Here is a 21110-nt window from a genome sequence, read left to right on the forward strand (position 1 = left end):
ATTAGGTCTAACATTTAAGTCTCTAATCCATCTTGAATTAATCTTCGTATAAGGGGTAAGGAAAGGATCCAGTTTCAGCTTTCTACTTATGGCTAGCCAATTTTCCCAGCACCATTTATTGAATAGGGAATCTTTTCCCCATTTCTTGTTTCTCTCAGGTTTGTCAAAGATCAGATGGCTGTAGATGTGTGGTATTATTTCTGAGGACTCTGTTCTGTTCCATTGGTCTATATCTCTGTTGTGGTACCAGTACCATGCTGTTTTGGTTACTGTAGCCTTGTAGTATAGTTTGAAGGCAGGTAGCGTGACGCCTCCAGCTTTGTCCTTTTGACTTAGGATTGTCTTGGCAATGCGGGCTCTTTTTTGGTTCCATATGAACTTTAAAGCAGTTTTTTCCAATTCTGTGAAGAAAGTCATTGGTATCTTGATGGGGATGGCATTGAATCTATAAATAACCTTGGGCAGTATGGCCATTTTCACGATATTGATTATTCCTATCCATGAGCATGGTATGTTCTTCCATTTGTTTGTGTCCTCTTTTATCTCACTGAGCAGTGGTTTGTAGTTCTCCTTGAAGAGGTCCTTTACATCCCTTGTAAGTTGGATTCCTAGGTATTTTATTCTCTTTGAAGCAATTGTGAATGGAAGTTCATTCCTGATTTGGCTCTCTGCTTGTCTGTTACTGGTGTGTAAGAATGCTTGTGATTTTTGCACATTAATTTTGTATCCTGAGACTTTGCTGAAGTTGCTTATCAGCTTAAGGAGATTTTGGGCTGAGACAATGGGGTTTTCTAAATATACAATCATGTCATCTGCAAACAGGGACAATTTGACTTCTTCTTTTCCTAACTGGATACCCTTGATTTCTTTCTCTTGCCTGATTGCCCTAGCCAGAACTTCCAACACTATGTTGAATAGGAGTGGTGAGAGAGGGCATCCCTGTCTTGTGCCAGTTTTCAAAGGGAATTTTTCCAGTTTTTGCCCATTCAGTATGATATTAGCTGTGGGTTTGTCATAAATAGCTCTTATTATTTTGAGGTACGTTCCATCAATACCGAATTTATTGAGCGTTTTTAGCATGAAGGGCTGTTGAATTTTGTCAAAAGCCTTTTCTGCATCTATTGAGATAATCATGTGGTTCTTGTCTTTGGTTCTGTTTATATGCTGGATTACATTTATTGATTTGCGAATGTTGAACCAGCCTTGCATTCCAGGGATGAAGCCCACTTGATCATGGTGGATAAGCTTTTTGATGTGCTGCTGAATCCAGTTTGCCAGTATTTTATTGAGAATTTTTGCATCGATGTTCATCAGGGATATGTCACATGATACAGGAGAAAGGAAATAAAATGAAGGTATTTTCTTAGTACAATTGTATACATGCACAAATATGTTTTCAACAAAAGAAGGAGGAAATATACTTAACATGTCTGCAGCTGATCACGTGATGGTAGCTGCTATTGAGGAATACCTTCTACTGCCCACTCTGTATTCCCTTTGCCTTCAGTAAGCACCTCAGCAGGTCATGTTGTTTATGTTTGTTTTTGTTTGTTTTTGTTTTTTGTTTTTGTTTTTTCCTGGTGGAGTGACCCAAACCTTCATTCCTGAAGGGTCTGGGTCATTTGTAGTCCTGCCTGGATTTGGCTGTTGTAGTTTCCCATTGAGCTTAATCACAGGGCATAGTAATACTAAGAGACACCCTAATGGATCTCCTGTATTCCATGCATACTCCTCCTTACCTCTATTGTGGAGTAGTATGGCTGATTTCATCTTAACAGTCCAGGTCAATCACCCCAGCCGACACTGTAAGTCCTGTCTTAGCCTGTTGATTAAAGGTAGAAGGAACTCAAAGGGTCCAGGTGGCAATCTTAATTTTTTAGTTTAATGGAACCATTATGTCTCCTGGTGGCAGCATTCCCCCCTCTGGAACTAAGACCACTAGGCCAGCACAACATAATGTCCCAAAATCAAGAAAGGAAAAATTTTGCTAGTGGATCACTAGGGGTAATGGTGAGTGGTGTCACTTCCACTTCCACCCCTTGATTCCCGGACATGTAAACCCTGGCTATTGGAGAAATAGTACCATATACTGGAGGCTGATTCAGAGCATACACAGCCTTCTGGAGAACTTTGCCCCAGCCCTGCAAAGTATTGACACCTAGTTGGCATTGTAAGTGTCACTTCAAAAGGCCATTCTACTGTTCTACCAGTCCAGCTACTTCAGGATGATGGGGGACATGGTAAGACCAGTGAATTCCATGAGCATGAGCCCACTGCTACACATCTTTAGCTGTAAAGTGAGTGCCTTGGCCAGAGGCAATGCCGTGTAGAATACCATGACGGTGGATAAGGCATTCCTTGAGTCCACTAATGGTAGTCTTGGCAGAAGCATTACATGCAGAATGGCAAACTAATATCTGGGGTGTCTATTCCAGTGAGGACAAACCTCTGATCTTTCCATGATGGAAGAGTTCCAACATAATCAACCTGCCACCAGGTAGCTGGCTGATCACCCAGAGGTGCCATATCGAGTACTCAGCGTTGGTCTCTGCTGCTGGCAAACTGGGCACTCAGCACTGGCCATAGTCAAGTCAGTCTTGGTAAGTGGAAGTCCATGTTGCTGAGCCCATGCATAACCTCCATCTCTGCTACTACCATGAACACTTTGTTTATGGCCATTGGGTGATAACAGCAGTGGCTGGGAAAGAGCCTAAGTGGTGTGCACAGAATGGGTCATTCTATCCACTTGATTATTAAAATCCTCCTCTGCAAGGGTTACCCATTGGTGAGCACTCACATGGGATACAAATATATTCAAGTTTTTGACCACTCAGAGAGGTCCATCCACATACCTCTTCCCCAAGTTTGTCACCAATTTTCCAGTCATGCTTTTTCCAAGTCCCTGACCATCCAGCCAAACCATTGGCTACAGCACATGAATTAGTATATAATTACACACCTGGCCATTTCTCCTTCCATGCAAAGTGCACAACCAGGTGCACTGCTCGAAGTTCTGCCCACTGAGAAGATTTCTCTTTACCACTGTCCTTTAGGGATGTCCTAGAAAGGGGCTATTGTGCTGTAGCTGTCCACTTTCGGGTGGTGCTTGTACATCATGAACTATATGTGAACCAGGCCTTAGTCTTTGCTTCCTTGTCAACAGATCATAGGGAACTCCTCATGAGGCCATTGGTGCAGGCTGGGGGAAAGAATGCAGGGGAGAGAGGAAACCATGGGCATTTGAGCCACTTCCTAATGTAACTTACTTGTGCCTTCAAGACCTGCTGGAGCCGGATCACATATATACCCTTTCCATTTGATGATGGAATGCTGCTATGCATGACCCACCTTACTGCTAGATAGGTCAGAAAGCACTCAGTTCATGATAGGCAGTTCAGGTCACATGGTGACTTGATGGCCCAGAGACAAATGTTCAGTTTCCACCAACGCCCAGTAACAGACCATGAGCTAGCTCTCAAAAGGGGAGTAGTTATCTGCAGAAGATGACAGGGCCTTTCTCCAAAATTCTAGAGGCCTGCTCTGTGATTCACCTACTAGGGCCTGCCAAAGGCTCCAAACAGCATCCCTATCTGCCACTGACACCTCAAGCACCATTGGATCTGCTGCATCATATGGCCCAAGTGGCAGAGCAACTTGCACAGCAGCCTGGACCCATGGCAGAGCCTTCTCCTTTTCTGGACCCCACTCAAAACTGACAGCCTTTCATGTCACTCAATAAATGGGCTAGAGTGACACATCCAAATAGGCCCACCAGGCATTGTGCCACTTTCTTGGTTGTAGGAGGGGCCAAATGCAGCAACTTATCCTTCACCTTAGAAGGAATATCTCAATAGGCCCCACACCACTAAATCCCTATACATTTTAGTGAAATAGAAGGTCCCTGAATTTTAGTCAGATTTATTTCCCATCCTCTAGCATGCAAATATCTCACCAATAAGTCCAGTGTGTTTGCTACTTCTTGCTCACTGGATCCAATGAGCATAATGCCATCAATGTAATGGACAAGTGTGATATCTTGCGGAAGCAAAAAGTAATCAAGTTCTCTTCAAATAAGATTATGACACAAAGCCGGAGAGTTTATAATCCCATGAGGTAGAACAGTAAAGGTATATTTCTGGCCTTGCCAGATGAAGGTAAATTGCCTGTGGTAGGCCTAATGGACAGGAATGCAGAAAAATGCATTTGCCAAGTCAATGGCTGCATACCAGGAACCAGGAGATGTGTTAATTTGCTCAAGCAATGAAACCACATCTGGCACAGCAGCTGTAATTGGAATCACCACTTGGTTAAGCTTACAACAGTCCACTGTCATTCTCCAAGATCCATCTGTCTTCTGCATAGGCCAAATGGGCGAGTTGAAGAGGGATATGGTGGGAATTACCACCCCTGCATCTTTCAAGTCCGTGATGGCGGCACTGATCTCCACAATCCCTCCAGGGATGCAATATTGTTTTTGATTTACTATTCTTCTAGGAAAAGGCAGCTCTAATGTCTTCCATTTGGCCTTTTCCACCATAATAGCCCTCACCCTACCAGTCAGGGAGCCAGTGTCGGGGTTCTGCCAGCTGATAAGTATGTCTATGCCAATTATGCATTCTGGCATTGGGGAAATGTCAACAGGATGAGTCCGGGAACCCACTGGACCCACTGTAAGTTGGACCTGAGCTAAAACTCCATTAATTACCTAATCTCCATAAGCCCCTAATTTAACTGGAGGACCACAATGACTTTTTGGCTCCCCTGGAATCAATGTCAGCTCAGAGCTACTGCCCAGTAGTCCCCAAAATGCCTGATCATTTCCCTTTTCCTAATGCACAGTTACCCCGGCAAAGGCCAGAGGTCGCCCTGGGGAAGGACGAGAGAAAGATTCACTGCATAAATTTTCAGTAATGTAGTGGGGTCTTTCCTCAAAGATACACAACCTCCCCTTCATTCAAGGGATACTAGGTCTGTAAACTGGCCCAAGTCTGGAAATTGATTGAGGGGCCATGCTTCTCTGTTTTTATAATTCAAATTAGTCTTCTGTCCATTTGACCTGGAAGTTTTCTGCTTATATAAATTAAGTAGGAATGCAGTAGGTTTCTTACTAATTTCACTTCAAGGAACACTGTAATTAATTAGCCAATGCCAGAGCTCTACACGAGTCAGATTACTCTGATTGCTACATTGCCTCTGTTGTCCATTATGGTAGCTATGCCCACCTTGCGTTTTATGGTTGAGTGCTGCTACTTGGCCCCTGCCACCTTCAGATCCAATTATTCTCATTGTATTTAAATTCTGTAGTTGAGTGACTGTGGTTCTCACTGTTAGACCTGACATACAGAGAAGAGCAATTACAGAAGATGCATGTGCTGCCCTCACAAATCTATTTCACAAGGCATGGGTCACAAGTATATGTTCTGGACCCTCCCAGCTGGGATGAGTAGGTCTAAAGTGACTAATCCATTCCACAATCCCAAACTCCCTAAGCCTTTGGATCTCTTCCTCTACATTAACCAAGGGAGATGAGGCATTTCCAGCTCACTCACAGTGGGCCAACATTTAATCCATATTTAATCTAACCAAACAAATAAACTATTAGAACCTCAACTCCCCAAGCTGCAACATTAAATGCAGAGTCCCTACGTAGTGAGCCTAAATCAATAAAATCAGCCAGATCCAACTCTATGTTCCTTCCACCATTATCCCACACCTTTAATATCCGTTCCCAAGCTCGTTCCCCAGATTTCTGTTGATATAAATTAGAAAACTCAAGCAGTTCTTTTTGAGTGTAGCACACCTCCTCATGGGTCACACTCTCAACCTCACCTCTAGGGGCCCGCCGGGATTTTAGTCTAGTTATAGGTCTAGAAGCAAACAGAGGTGTTGGGGGTGGCTCCTAAGGAGAATCAACATTATCTTGCCTGGCAACTGCCTCAGGGGAGGTCATTATTGTTGCCTCAGGCAGTGCAGGGTTTATCTCCTCAGATAAAGGTGGAAAGGCTGATGGCAGCATGGGTTGGGAGGGGATGTTGCCATTATTGGAGATGGGGAAGCTGTTTCTTCTAGCAAAAAAAAAGTTCATCCTAATTTATAAACGCAATGTCCCCAGCTTCATCAGTGTCCTCCCACATGTCCCCATTCCAAGTTGCAGGGTCTCATACTTTTGCAATCAATGCGCACACTTTAACAGTAGACACCTCATGAGGTTGTGCATGTACCCTTCATTGCAGGTCAGTCACTTGCATGTTAAAAGCTTGTATCTGCTTTTCTAAAATTTCAGCTCTTTCTCTACAGGAGATAAGACTCTCACTCAGGGCAATCTTAGCATATCTGAGGCTCAGTATCTGCTTCTGAAGCTGGGAGATAGAATCCCTGAGTTCATCATTTTCTTTCATCACTTTCTCCACTAAAGTTGTGAGCAACCAATCAGCTTCATTATGTTCCTTAGTTCTCCACATATGGTCAAAGGTATTACGTATAGAGTCACTAAACTCCTTGCCTCTCACAAGTGATAATCAAGAGTGTCAAACGCATTTATTTTGCATAACTCTCTAAACAGTTCATGCCAAGGACTATCAGTGTTCTCCACACTATTAGGAGTAGAGCCCTTAGCATTTTGGGCTCTAATTATATTAAGCAGCCAACTACAGAACCCCCAAACCAACAAAAAACTCCATTCTTAATATTCTGTTCCTCTAGAATCACTTCTGGTACCAGAATCTGTGTTAGGGTTCTCTAGAGGAACACAACTAATATATATATATATATATATATACACGCACACACACACACACACACACACATACATATGTATATAATACATATAAAGTTTACTAAGTATTAAGTCACACAATCACAAGTTCCCAAAATAGGTCGTCTGCCTGAGGAGCAAGGATAGCTGAGGAGTAAGGCTGAGGAGCAAGAATAGCCAGTACAAGCTCCAAAACAGAAGAACATGGAGTCCCATGTTCTAAAGCAGGAAGCATCCAGCAGGGGAGAAAGATATAGGCTGGGAGGCTAGTCTAGTCTCTCTTTTCACATTTCTCTGCCTGCTTATATTCTAGCAGTGCTGGCAGCTGATTAGATTGTGTCCCACTCAGATTAAGGGTGGGTCTGCCTTTCCCAGCCCACTGACTCAAATGTTAATCTCCTTTGGCAACACTCTAACAGACACACCCAGAATCAATACTGTTTATCTTTTAATCCAATCAAGTTGACACTCAGTATTAACCATCACATACATACATTGGAATATTATTCAGCCTTAAAAAATGAAATTCTGCAATATACAACAACATGGGTGAACTTTGAAAACATTATGCTGTTTGAATTAAACTAGTCACAGAAGGATAAACATGCATGACTGCACTTATATGAAGTATCTAAAATATTCAATTTCATAGAGTCAAAAAATGGAATAATAGTTGCCAGAAGCTAGAGAATGAAGGAAATGGAGAGTTACTAATCAACTGGCATAAAATTTCTGTTAAGCATAATGAATAAGTTCTAGAGATCTGATGTACAATATTGTACCCATAGTCAACAATGCTGTACTGTATGCTTTAAAAAGTGTTAAGAAGACAGATTTCATGTTGTGTTCTCATTGCATGAAGTAATTTTTAAAAATTAAAAGGGCAGGCCAGGCACCGTGGCTCACACCTGTAATCCCAGCACTTTGGGAGACCAAGGAGGGCAGATCACAAGGTCAGGAGATCGAGACCATCCTGGCTAACACAGTGAAACCCCATCTCTACTAAAAATACAAAAAATTATCCAGGCATGGTGGCAGGCACCTGTAGTCCCAGCTACTAAGGAGGCTAAGGCAGGAGAATGGCATGAACCTGGGAGGTGGAGATTGCAGTGAGCCGAGATCGCGCCACTGCACTCCAGCCTGGGTGACAGACGGAGACTCCATCTCAAAAAAATAAAAATAAAAATAAATAAATAAATAAGAGGATAAGTGACTATTTGTGTGCCTAACATATGTAAGACTCTGTTACATAATTTATTTTTATTTGCCTTTCCAGATTAATTTGTTTATCTAATATTTATTGAGTTCCTATTACGTTCCAGGTACTGAGGATTTAGCATGAAACAACAACAAAAATCCCTGCCACATATAGCTCATATTCTATCAGGAACAAATAGACAATAAACAATAAACATAATGCAGATAACTAATATTAAAAGCAATATGTACAAATAAAATGTAGATGAAGGAAATTACAAGTGGAGAGGAAGTGAGCTACAATTATAAATGAGGTGAACAGGGTAGTCTTCATTGAGATTTTTAGGAAAGAACAAGGTAAACCTCATTAGATATTTGGGGAACAATATTCTAAAAATACAGAACAGCAAATACAAAAGTTAGCATGGCTCAGTGTGCTCAAGGAAGAGCAGGGCAACCAGTATGTCTGGAAAAGACAGAGTGATGAAGAGAGAGAAGGAAAAGATCAAGTAAGGGACAGATAGGAGCATTTCAAGTAGAGCTTTACTTTGGATTTTACACTGAGAGATGGCAATGCACTGGAGGGTTTTGAATAGAAGAAAGATATTATTTGGCTTACAATTTAATATAATTATCTGGTTACTGTATTGATAATATATTATACAGTGGCAAGAATGCAAGCCAGGGACACCAGAAAGGAAACTACTGAAATAATCCATGTGAGAACTGATGGTGGTTCAGACAACAATAATAGCAGAGGAGATTGGAAGAAGTAATTGGATTCTGGTGATGTTTTGAATGTAAGGCCGACAGCATTTCCTGAATTATTGAATGTGGTCTGTTAAATAAGGCAATCAAGAATGTTTGCAAGTTGTTCATCTAAGCAACTGAGCAGATGGAATTACCATTTACTGAAAGAGGAAAGATATTGGGTGTTGGCGGGGGGATATCAGGAGTTCAGTTTGGGACAAGTTACATTTAAGATGCCTATTAGATATTAAAGTAGACACATTAGGTAAACAGTTGAAAATGTAAGTTTACAGTTTGAGGCAGAGGTGTGGAGTGAAGAAGTAATTATTATTGTATTTGGCCCATAGATGGCAGTTGAAGCTGTGAAGCTAAATGAGATCAATAAAGGGATGCGTGTAGACAAAACAGAGGTCCTGAGATTAAGCCCAAGGGCACTGCTACATTATGATGTCATGAAGAAAAGGATAGAAGTGATAAACAAAGGAGACAGAGACAGATGACCAATGAGGTACTGAGGAACAGAGTGTGGTTTCCTGGAAGCCAAATAATACATGTGTATCAAGAAGGGTAAATTGCTGTTACTGAAACAAGTAACATAAGGTATGAAAACTGACCTCTGCATCTATGAAAATTAAAGTCATCAATGACCTTGACAACAATAGTATCAGTGGAGTCATGGAAGGAATAGCCTTATTGAAATGGGTTAAAAGGAAATGGGAGAAGAGGATTTGAAGACCACATACAGACAAATTTAAGGAGTTTTGAGGCAAAAGAGAACACAGAAATTGGATACGAGTTAGTGGAGAAAAGAGGTGTGAAGTAAAGAGAATGGTTTCTTTTAACATGGGAGAAATAGAGTATATTTGTATACTGAGAGGAATACTCAAGTTAAAAGAGATGATGTTGGAGAGAGATAAGAGAATTGCTGAAGTAATGTTCCAGAGTAAGTGAAAATGGTTAGGATCTAGTACAAAAGTAGAGAGTCTGATTTTATTAGGAGTACAGAGAGTGTATGTTATTATTTATTCTAAAAACAGGACAGTGAAGTATATAAGTTCAGATTCTGGTAGATAGGGAGATATACTCATGGGAGTCAACAGAATATACCCTGGGGCCAAGACTATGCATTGTGTTCTTCCCTTTGGTCCTTATATCCACACTCCCCTTAAATGTTAAACATATTCCACCACAGGTAGCCATCACTGGTGTTACAGAAAAATAACTGCACTTGGAATTTAACACATTGTGTTTGAGCCCCAGCTCCACAATGTACTAGTCTGTGATCCTCTGCAAATTATCCCACTTCTCTGATCTGTTTTCTCAACTATAAAAAGAGTAGCTAAGACAATTACCAAAAAGTTATGTGAAAACACTTAGTGACTAAAGCTAAATGATTTTGAAAGTAACTTTAACTGCAGGAAGACCATTCTGGTCAACTGAAATATCATGTAAAAACCTATTATATGAGAAGATAAAGGCAGAGATCCTTTGGTTACTGTGGAAGTATGTGGTTTGAAGCGCTACTTACCCCCTCCCCCTACCACCAACTTTGACAGCTTTTGAAAGGTTTTACAGGGTCTCTATACTTCTGAGGAACAGTTGAAAGCCACTTCAACCTACAAATACTTCATATTGTTAACCCACTATTTATATGTTACACATATGTATCTTTAATGCTTGATATAACTTGATTATCCTATTGATAAACATGCCTATGCAGTTCGTTTACAAGCATTGAGTCCAGCCATGTCTGCAAAATAGTCCTTAGTCCAAACTTGATCTCCTCACTGTTGAATTTGTCCTTTTCTATCTTGATTCTTAGGTTGCTCCAGCATAAGGGCCATCTTCTACCCATGGTCATGAGGCAACAGGTTGGACAATGTTTCAAACTCTCAAGATATAATGATATTATGTATTTATTTCCCTGTTCCCCAAAATACAGCAACTGGTTATCTATTTCCTACTTGACCCTTGTATACAAATGCTGCAGATTTTCATTTCAACTGACTCTCTTGTGGTAAATCTCCTATTAAGCTGTCACCTCCTTCCCCATAATATATCACTATTCTTCACCTCACAGGATCTTCATGATTTTTTTCCATCCTTTTCTGGCTAAAGAGGCTGCAGCACTTTCTCTAGAAATAGATTAGTTAAATTTGGACTTGTCAAACCATGGGGATATCTCCATAATTGTTTCTATGCACCATTATTCACTTGTTTATACACAATTAGTGTAAGTATAGTGCTTCAGAGCCTTGGTACTAGAGCCACACTTCCAGGATCCAAAGTTATCCCACTTAATATCTGTGTAACTTTGTGCAAGTTAATTAACTGATCTATGTTTAATTTTTTTCATCCAACTTGGGGATGATTATGATAATGACTATAATAGTAACATTTATTGAGCCTTGTTATCATCATGTTATTATTCCTTTACATGAAAATTGTACTTACCTCATGAGGTAAGGATTAATTTGAGATAGTGCTATCAGAGTACATAGAATAATACCTGCAAATAAGTGCTCCATAAATATATGTTTTTTAATATAAATTCAATAAATATTTATTGTGCACTGGCTATGTGGAAAGCAATATGCTGTTCCTTGGGGAAAACATTCTTTAAAAACACAGTTCATATCCTCAAAGAATTTTCTTGGGATACTAACACATGTACAAAAAGTCATTCCAATAAAGTATCATACATACCATCATTGAAGAATGCAGGAGATGCTATCTTAGCATCATGGACAGAGCACCTAAGTCTGCCAGGAAAATTCTAGGAAAGCATCATAGAACAGGCAATTCCAGAACTGAGCTTTTAAGAATGAACAGAAGTTTAACAAGTAAATAAAGTGAAAAGAGGTATTCCAAGAAGAAAGCAAAACATATATGCAGGTACCTGAAGCAATATAATAAATTAAGGAGGGTTCAGAGAAATGTCAATAGATTAGAAACACTTGACAGTAAAGTCTAAGGAAGGAAGGAGTGGAGGGGAATAGAAGGGTAGAAGCATTATAAGCCGAAAGGCAGCAGTTCTCAAATTTTCTGGTCTCAGGAGTTGTTTATACTCTAAAAATTTATTGAGGATCCCAAAAGGTTTTTGTTTATATGGGCTGCATCCATAAATATTTATGATATTAAGGTTATAACTGACGAGATTTTAAACATCATAACATTAGAATACGTAAGCAAACTTTCCATGCTCTCTGAAAAAGATTGTTGTATACTTTGAGAAAATAAGAATGGAAAAAAAAACATTTCCAATGGCAATGAGAAAAAGGATATTTCAAGGGAAGATGGGTCAATGATAACAGCTCTACTCCACAAAGATTAGTCAAGTATCTATGTTGGTTTTACAAAAACACATTTTCATTCTTTTCTTTGCAGAGGATTTTATGTGTTATGGTGCATTCATTTATTAAAGTTTAAACATACTAGACAATGCTTGGGGATACATAAGTTTGTCATTTTCAGTCTTGTGCCTTCAGCTATTATTTCTAATGAAGTTAACCTCTATATATTTATCTCTGGCACTGACTTCTTTACCAAGCTTCAGCACAATTCGCCACTGTTGGACATCTTTCCACAGAGTCCCTCCCACAACTTGAGTACTGGCACATAATAATCACATAATAATTCAGTGAAAATTATTATCATTGGCTGCCTATTATATACCAGGTACTATTTTAGAGGTTGAAGATCTTGCAAACAGTTAGAAAAACATATCTGACCACATAATATTCCAGTAAGGGTGATAGGCAATAAAGACACACATGAAAATATGGAATATGTTGAAATGCAATGAGTTCAATGAATGAAAGTAGCACACATTTTCACTGAGCCAACTATAACCCACAATTCCATTAGTATGTAAAGTAGATCATTGTCTTCCTTTGTAGACCTCATTCATTTTCACAGCCACAGGTGTGAAAATGAACGAGATCTACAAAGGAAGGCAAATACATAGTTCTAATATTTGTTCCCTCCAAATCTCATGTTGAAATTTGATCCTCAATGTTGGAGGTGTTTGGATCATGGGGGTGGGTCTTTCATGAATTGTTTGGTGCCATTCTCAAAGTACTGAGTGAGTTCTTGCTCTATAGTAATGAGTGAGTTCTTGCTGTGAAAACTGATTGTTACAAAGAGTCTGGCACTTCTTCCTCTCTCTCCCTCTCTCTTGCCACTTGACATCTGTTCCCCTTCCCTTTCTGTCATGACTGCTGGCAGCCTGAAGCCCTCACCAGAAGCAGATGCTGGTGCCATACTTCTTGCACAATCTGCAGAACTATGAGACAAATAAACCTCTTCTTTTATAAATTCCTCACTCGTGTATTCCTTTATAGCAACAAAAAATGGGTTAAGAGAGGCTACAAGAGACTATGTAGGGTACAAAAGGGTATGTAGGAGGGTCTATAGCATTCAAACTCTGGTATTAGTTTAGCTGGTTATAGAAAAGTGCCAATTATCCTATGAATAAGAGTTCACATTTTATTTGGGTATATTATTCTAAAATTTCTTGTATCACCACAACCTACAGTTTACCACCAGCACCCCTCTCAAAAATGTGTTCCCTTGATTAAAAAATCAAACAGTGAGTAAAAGAGTGTCAAAATACATCAGCAAAGTCTATCCTCAAACCCGGAATAACAACTCCAAGCTCATGCCTTACTGAAGATAGGTTGAGAACGACATTTTTACTCAGTAGCTAGTACAGAAAAATATAGATAATATATACATAAATGTAGTTCAGAGAAAACAGCATATACCCTATATTTACATTGATCCAAAAGGTAAAACAATGAGCCTATTTAGATCATACTCACTGTAGCAAAATTATAACATATTAATATGTAGCATAATTTTAGCATATCTAATTTATTTAGATCAGATCACATTTATTCTAAGAAGATGTTTTAACATCAGATGTTTAGAAATGAGCACCAATAAGGATTATCAGCATAGGCATATTTCTTTAACAAGTTATTTGAACATTTAGTGCAAAAGCACAGCATTGGAAACATTTGATGAAGACCATGTTAAGTCTATAAGCAATTTTATTTCCTTTAGTAGATATTTTGAAAATAAAATAAATGAAAGCTCTTGGAGAAAGGACATACAGATGTGCCTTTGAAAACTAAGTGCCTTCTACAAGGGCACGCTGAATTTAAAATTATGTAATACATTTATAAACCAAGAAAACTGTCTATTTGAACAAGTTTGAATCAACTGAGGAAGAATGAACTACTTCTTAAACTTGTTTTATTTATTTATTTATTTAGAGATGGACTCTTGCTCTGTTGCTCAGGCTGGAGTGCAGTGACGTGATCTCGACTCACTGCAACCTCTGCCTCCTGGGTTCAGGCGATTCTCCTGTCTCAGCCTCCTGAGTATCTGGGACTACAGGCATGTACCACCATGCCAGGCTAATTTTTGTATTTTTAGTAGAGACAAGGTTTCACCATGTTGGTCAGGCTGGTTTCAATCTCCTGACTTCAAGTGATCTGTCTGCCTCGGCCACCCAAAGTGTTGGGATTACAGGCGTGAGCTACCATGCCCAGCCAACTTGCATTATTTAGCCATTAAATAATATTTAATAAATATTAAATGGGCTAAATAATGGGCTTGGTAGTTTAATTGTTGTCATTCTTCTAAATGCAATCCAATGTAAAGATAATGTGTCAGGAAATGCACTGAACACTTTAGTCAGTATTCCACGTATTATTTACCTTTCAAAGTAGGCATAGTGATAATAGACTATCATAGATAGATTATCATACATTTAGGAAAAAAAACTTAAGGCTCCCAAAGATTCATTTACTTACAAAGTATTTGAGCACTTGGTTTATATGTGATGTAAAGAAATATGCTTCTTCTACCTGTTCAAGACGCATTCTACACTTGATAACAGCACTTCTTTTGTTCTACAGAGAACCACTACTTCACATTCTAGACTGTCCCAGCTCCAGGCATGGACATGTGACCCAGGCTTGGCTGATCAGCATATGACACGTGGATGGGCTCTGACACTTGTTCAGAGATGAGCATTTGGTCCAATTAAGCCAAAAAGACAATCCCAGGACATCTTGCAGAACCTCTGGCAATGCGAACACTCTTCTGCTGGAACTGTTAACTCTGAGGTTATAAGCCTAGAGAGCTAGAAACCAGCAACCCCATGGAAAATGTCAGCTAGAGAATGAAATCATCTGAAAGCGGCATAGTCAATGAATTGGAATGAGGAATTGAAATAATGTAGGAAGAAACAGAATCTATCGATTACCACAGTTTAATCTCTGGGTCAGACTATGTTTGCAGCAAGTCCTACGCATATATTTCTCATACAAATAAAGCAATAAATCAATCCAATCCTGGGCTTGTCTTGTTGGGAGTTTTCTAATTACTACTTAAATCTACATATGTGTTATTGGTCTATATTTATTCTTGATTCAGTGTTGGTAGATTGTATGTTTTTAGGAATTTATCCATTTATTCTAAGTTATCCAATATGTTGGCATATAATTATTTATAATAGTCCCTTATAATCAGTTTTAATTCTGAGGCATCCATTCTACTGTTGAAGCTATCATTTCTAATTATTTGAGTATTTTCTCTTTTCTCTTAGTCTAAGGATTTGTCAGTTTTGATTTTTTTTTCAAAAAACCAATTCATAGTTTAATTTTTTTCTATAGTTTTCCGTTCTTCATTTATCTCTGTTCTGATCATTATGTTTTTCCTTCTGCTAACATCAGGTTTAGCCTGTTCCTGTTTTTCTAGTTTAGTGAGGTATATAGTTATTTGAAAGCTTTTTCAATGTAGGCATTTATTGCTATAAACATCCCTCTTAGAACTGTGATTACTTCATATCACAAATTTTAGTAAATTCTCTTTTCATTTGCCTTGAGATATTTTTTAGATTCTCTTTTGACTACTTCTTTGACTCAGTAATTGTTCAAGATTATGTTATTTAGTTTCCACATATTTGTGAATTTTCCCTTTTTTAATGTTAATCTTTCTAGTTTTATTCCATTGTGGTCAAAAAATATACTTGGTATAATTTTGATATTTTAAATTTGTTTATGACTTGTTCAGTGAACTAACACATGATCCATTCTGCAGAATTCTCCATGTATTCTTCAGAAGAATGTATGTTCTTCTGCTGTTGGATGAAAAGTACTGTATATGTCTGTTAGGTCTATTTAGCCTATAGTATTGCTAAAGTCCACTATTTATTAATTTTCTGTCCAGAAGTTCTATTCATTATTGATAGTGGGGTAATTAAATTTTTCTACTATTATTGTGTTATCATTTCTCCTTTTAGATTCGTCAATATTTGCTTTAAGTAATCTGATATTGAGTGCATATATATTTATAACTGGTATAACTTCCTGTTAATTTTACCCTTTTATTATTATGTAAAGAGCTTTATTCTATCTAGAGACAATTTTAACTTAAATTCTATTTTGATAAAAGTATAGCCACTCCTGCTTAATTTTGGTTGCCAATCACATGGAATAAATTTTTCCTTCCCTGTAGTTTCAACTTATGTATGTCCTTAAATCTAAAGTGAGTTTATTATACAGAGCATACAGTTGGATATTTTTATTTTTTATTTTTTAACCTGTTCAGTCACTCTATCTTTTTAGTGGGGAAGTTAGTCCATTAACATTTAAAGTAACAAATGACAGGGATGGATTTACTATTGCCATTTTGTTTATATTTGTATGTTTGAATTACAGGTCTTTTTTTTTCCCCTTTTTTTATTCTTTTATGTTTCTTTGTTTTATTGTGTTGATAGGCTTTTAATCCTTTCTCTTTTTCTTTTTTTATAGTAACTTCTATAGGTATTGTCTTCGTGGTTACAAAAGAGCATACACAAAATACCTTATAGAAATAGTTTGAGCTGATAGCAACTTCACTTGCATAGAAGAAGTCTTTACTTTTACATCTCCTCCACCCACTTTGTTTGCTGTAGATGTCACAACTTACACATATTTATATTATATAGCCATTAAAATAATTAACTTATAATTGATTTAACACTTTTGTATTTTAACTTTATAGTAGAATTAAAAGTAATTTATCCACTACCAGTATAGTAATATAATATTCTGGTTTTGTCTATATAGTTTCCTTTACCAATAAGTTTCATACTTTCTTAAACTCTCTTCTTGCTATTTATTATCCTTTCATTTCAAATTAATGAATACCCTTTAGAATTTCTTGTAAGGCAAGATTAGTAGTAATAAACTTTTGGTATTCAAAGTGCTGGAATGAAAACAACTTTCAACCAAAAATACTATACCCAGCAAATCTGTCCTTCAAACATGATTGGGGAATAAAGATTTTATCAGACAAACAAAGTTTTAGGGCATTTATTACCACTAGTCTTGCCGTACAATAAATTCTACAGGGAATTCATTAATTTAAAATGAAAGGATAGTAAATAGCAAGAAGAAAGTATAAGACAGTATGAAACTTATTGGTAAAGGAAACTATATAGACAAAACCAGAATATTGTATTACTATAATGGTGGTGCATAAATTACTTTTAATTCCAGGGCAAAGTTACAACACAAAAGTGTTAAAATAACAGTGGATACCCACTCCCTTCTGACCTACAAGTTTCCTGCTGAAAAATCCACTGAAAAGTTCAGGACATTATTGTTTCACTGCTGAATTCAATCAAAGAATAAAAGAAGAATTAATACCAATCCTTGTTAAAACATTACAAAAAGCAGAAGTAGAGTGAATACTTCCAACTCATTTTATAAAGGTAGAATCATTCCAACGTCAGAGCCAGACAAAAATTAAAAATAATAAAATTACAGGCTAGCACATCTAACAAACATATATGTAAAACTCCTCAGTAAAATACTAGAAAACCAAATTTAATAACACATGAAAATATTATATCATGACCAAGTGGGATTTATCCATGGTATACAGTTATTTTAACATATACAAATCAAAAAATGTGATACACCACATTACTAGAATAAAAGACAAAAAACACACGATCATCTCAATAGATGCAAAGAGCATTTGCTAAAGTACAATATCCATTCGTGATTAAAAAAATAACCTCTCAATAAAATAGGTATAAATGAGAAATTTTTCAATATAATACAGGCCATTTATTAAAATGCCACAGCTGCTGGTTCCTCTCTGAGTGGAGATGGCAAATGGCAGACTTCGACCTATGACAATCGGGCCTACAGCAGCTTCGGTGCGGCAGAGGGTCCTGCGGCAGTGCTGGTGGCCATGGTTTCCGTAGCCAGAAGGAGTTGCCCACAGAGACCCCCTACACAGCCTACGTAGGAAATCTACCTTTTAATAAGGTTCAGGGCGACATAGATGCTATCTTTAAGGATCTCAGCATAAGGAGTGTATGGCTAGTCGGAGACAAAGACACAGATCAATTTAAAGGATTCTGCTATGTAGAATTCGATGAAGTGGATTCCCTTAAGGAAGCCTTGACATACAATGGTGCACTGTTGGGCAATGGGTCACTTCATATAGACATTGCAGAAGGCAGAAAACAAGATAAAGGTGGCTTTGGATTCAGAAAAGGTGGACCAGATGACAGAGGAATGGGTAGCTATCGAGAATCTAGAGGTGGATGGGATTCCCAGGATGACTTCAATTCTGGCTTCAGGGATGACTTCTTAGGGGGAAGGGGAGGTAGTCGCCCAGGTGACTGGCGAACAGCCCCCACCATGGGCAGCCGCTTCAGAGATGGCCCTCCCTTCCGCAGATCCAACATGGATTTCAGAGAACCCACAGAAGAGGAAAGAGCACAGAGACCACGACTCCAGCTTAAACCTCAAACAGTGGGGACACCCCTCAATCAAGTAGCCAATCCCAACTCTGCTATCTTCGGGGATGCCAGGCATAGAGAGGAAGTCGTTCAAAAGGAGCAAGAATGAGCCTGCGGCTGAGAGGGAATGGGGCATGGGGGGTCAGAGCAGGACCATAGCCTGCAGCCGCCACTCCCATGCCTGCCGTTGGCCTCCTCACAGTGGAAACACAGCTTGTGAATGCATGTCAGCTGTTAAGAAGTGGTTTTTAGTACATTCTGGGCTTTGCTGTATCTATCTAGTGCCTATTTGTGCAGTTTTTTTCTTTCTTCTGCTGCTTCCCCATTTTCCTTATGTCCTTTTCCTCCTGCTCCTTGTTTTCCCAGCAGCACATGGGGTTCCTTGGAGGAGCAGAGGTGGCTGCTGTCAGGGGGACGTTTGGGCTGCGGTGCTGCGTCATTTTTCTCCTTTGCTTTCTGTTTTTACTTTAGACAGTGGCCCAACTCCAGGCGTTTCCTTTCATTTCCTCAGTGCTTCTCTTCTGACCTGCATGTTGAGTTCTGTATTGCTGGGGCTTCCAACAAAAATCAGAGTCAGTGACAGAGGGAATGGCAGGGACCTTGTTGGTATTTGGCTGTGATGGATATAGAGATCAGAGGCACCTTGTTTTCACAACTAGGATAAAAATATCTGCAGGGTCCTTTCCATTCCTATTTAGAAGGAGTCCTGGCTCGATGACCCCCTCCCCAGTGGACTGTCCAAGCAGATAGGCTCACACGAGAAACAGTGAGGCTGAAAGTGGGGGCCAGGGAAGAGCGGTAGGGAGTCCATGGAGAAGATACAGTGAATGCTTGCATGTGTTCATACGTGTTTGTTACTGCTCTTTCAAGGCGGTGGTCCAGCTAGTTCACTCTTTTCACTGGGCGTGGTTGAGGCTCCCCTCTCTGGCCAGGTGCAGCAAATGGCCGGCTGGTTTCTTTTCTGCTGGGCCAAGGCGCTTTGGGGGTGGAGGGGGTGGTGCTGGCGCTGCGCTGGGCTGACTGCGGCACTGACGCCACGTTTCCCCCCATCCCTGTTGCCTGTGTGTTTGTATTGATCTGTTCCTAGTATAGGCAACATAATGAGATACTGTGCTTCCCACCTCCCCTTCAGTTCAGAGCCACAATGGGTCTAGAATCTGGTACTTTACTCATTTCCTTTGATAAATTAAATTGTACTATGCAGAGCAGTCAGGAACCTTCAGATAGCCGTAGAGGACTGCAGCTGTCTAGGTCTGTGGCCACATCTTGGGGACACACTGGATTGTTCCCATGTGCAGGGTTCAGCACTTACTTGGGAGTGCTAGGGGTTAGGCTTTTGAGCTTGAACGCCTGTGTGTGAACAGATGAAAAATCCTTCAGTATCCAAGTCCCAGTCTGTCCTATGGGGAGCAGTTTGGGGGTGGCCGGCAGCAGGAGCCTGGGAAAGAGGCCCTCGCCAGGTGATGGCCGGGCCAAGGTGGCCTGGGGCGCCCAGCAGAGTGTGCTTAGTAGTTGGCCACCAGCTGTCATCCTTGGCTTTCCCTACTGTGTCTTTATTAAAAGGCCTCAGCAATCCACAGAACTCTCTCTCTCCTTCCTTCCACCTGTCAGCTTCTCTGCTTCCAAGATAAGAACCATTTGTGTAACATCAATACTCAACTTTAGAAAGACATGCATTATGTGGTTGTAATCAACTCCAATGCTTTCAGATGACCTACTTACATCTTCAATGTGGATAAGATAAAGAACAAAACAAATGCATCTAAACTTCTGGCCAATCCAGTTGACTTTTAAATGTAAGAATGGAATTCCAAACACTTAACACATTCAGCTATATGACAGAAAGTAAATCTATGGATATGGTATTTTGTCAATGATCTTTAAATAAAAGAAAACCTTATGTAATATTTACAAAAAAAAATGCCACAGCTAACATTATAATCAGTGGAGGAAAACTGAAATGTTTCCTCTAGGATCTGGTAAAGGAAGTATGCCCACTCTGACCATTTTCATTCAACACAGTACTGCAAATACCAGCAAGTGAACTCAGACAAGAAAAAAGGGATGCAAATTAGAAAGAAACAACATTATGTTTTCAGATAACATAATCCTATATATAAAAACAAAACTCTAAAGACACTGTATAGTACATTCTCACACTTCTTATAAAGACATACCCAAGACTGGGTAATTTATAAAGGAAAGAGGTTTAATTGACTTGCAGTTCTGCAGGGCTGTGGAGGCCTCAGGAAACTTACAATTATGACAGAAGAGGAACCAAATGTGTCCTTCTTCACATGGCAGCAGCAAGGAGAAGTGCCAAGCAAAAGGGGAAAAAGCCTCTTATAAAATCATCAGATCTCATGAGAACTCAATATTACGAGAGCAGCAGCACAGGGGTAACCATCTTCATTATTCAATTACCTCCCAACAAGTCCCTCCAACAACATGTGGGAATTATGGGAACTACAATTCAAGATAAGATTTGGGGGGAGACACAGCAAAACCATATGAGACACAAACAAAAATTGTTAGAACTGATAAATGAATTCAATAAAGTGTCAGGATACAAACTCGATATGCAAAAATGAATTG

General features: G+C 39.2%; 1 protein-coding gene across 1 annotated transcript in view; it reads left to right on the top strand.

Annotated features, from left to right (window-relative positions):
- LOC117077673 (eukaryotic translation initiation factor 4H-like) overlaps positions 1 to 20427 on the top strand; it is a 50080-nt gene extending 29653 nt beyond the window's left edge. Inside the window, 2 exon segments of the mRNA XM_033201364.1 lie at positions 17850 to 17924; positions 17927 to 20427. Coding sequence (XP_033057255.1) covers positions 17850 to 17924; positions 17927 to 18624 — 773 coding nt within the window. The 3' untranslated portion in view covers positions 18625 to 20427.
- The last annotated feature ends 683 nt before the right edge of the window (positions 20428 to 21110 follow it).

This window comes from Trachypithecus francoisi, unplaced genomic scaffold (assembly GCF_009764315.1).
Source record: "Trachypithecus francoisi isolate TF-2019V2 unplaced genomic scaffold, Tfra_2.0 Lachesis_group6, whole genome shotgun sequence".
Lineage (NCBI taxonomy): Eukaryota > Metazoa > Chordata > Mammalia > Primates > Cercopithecidae > Trachypithecus > Trachypithecus francoisi.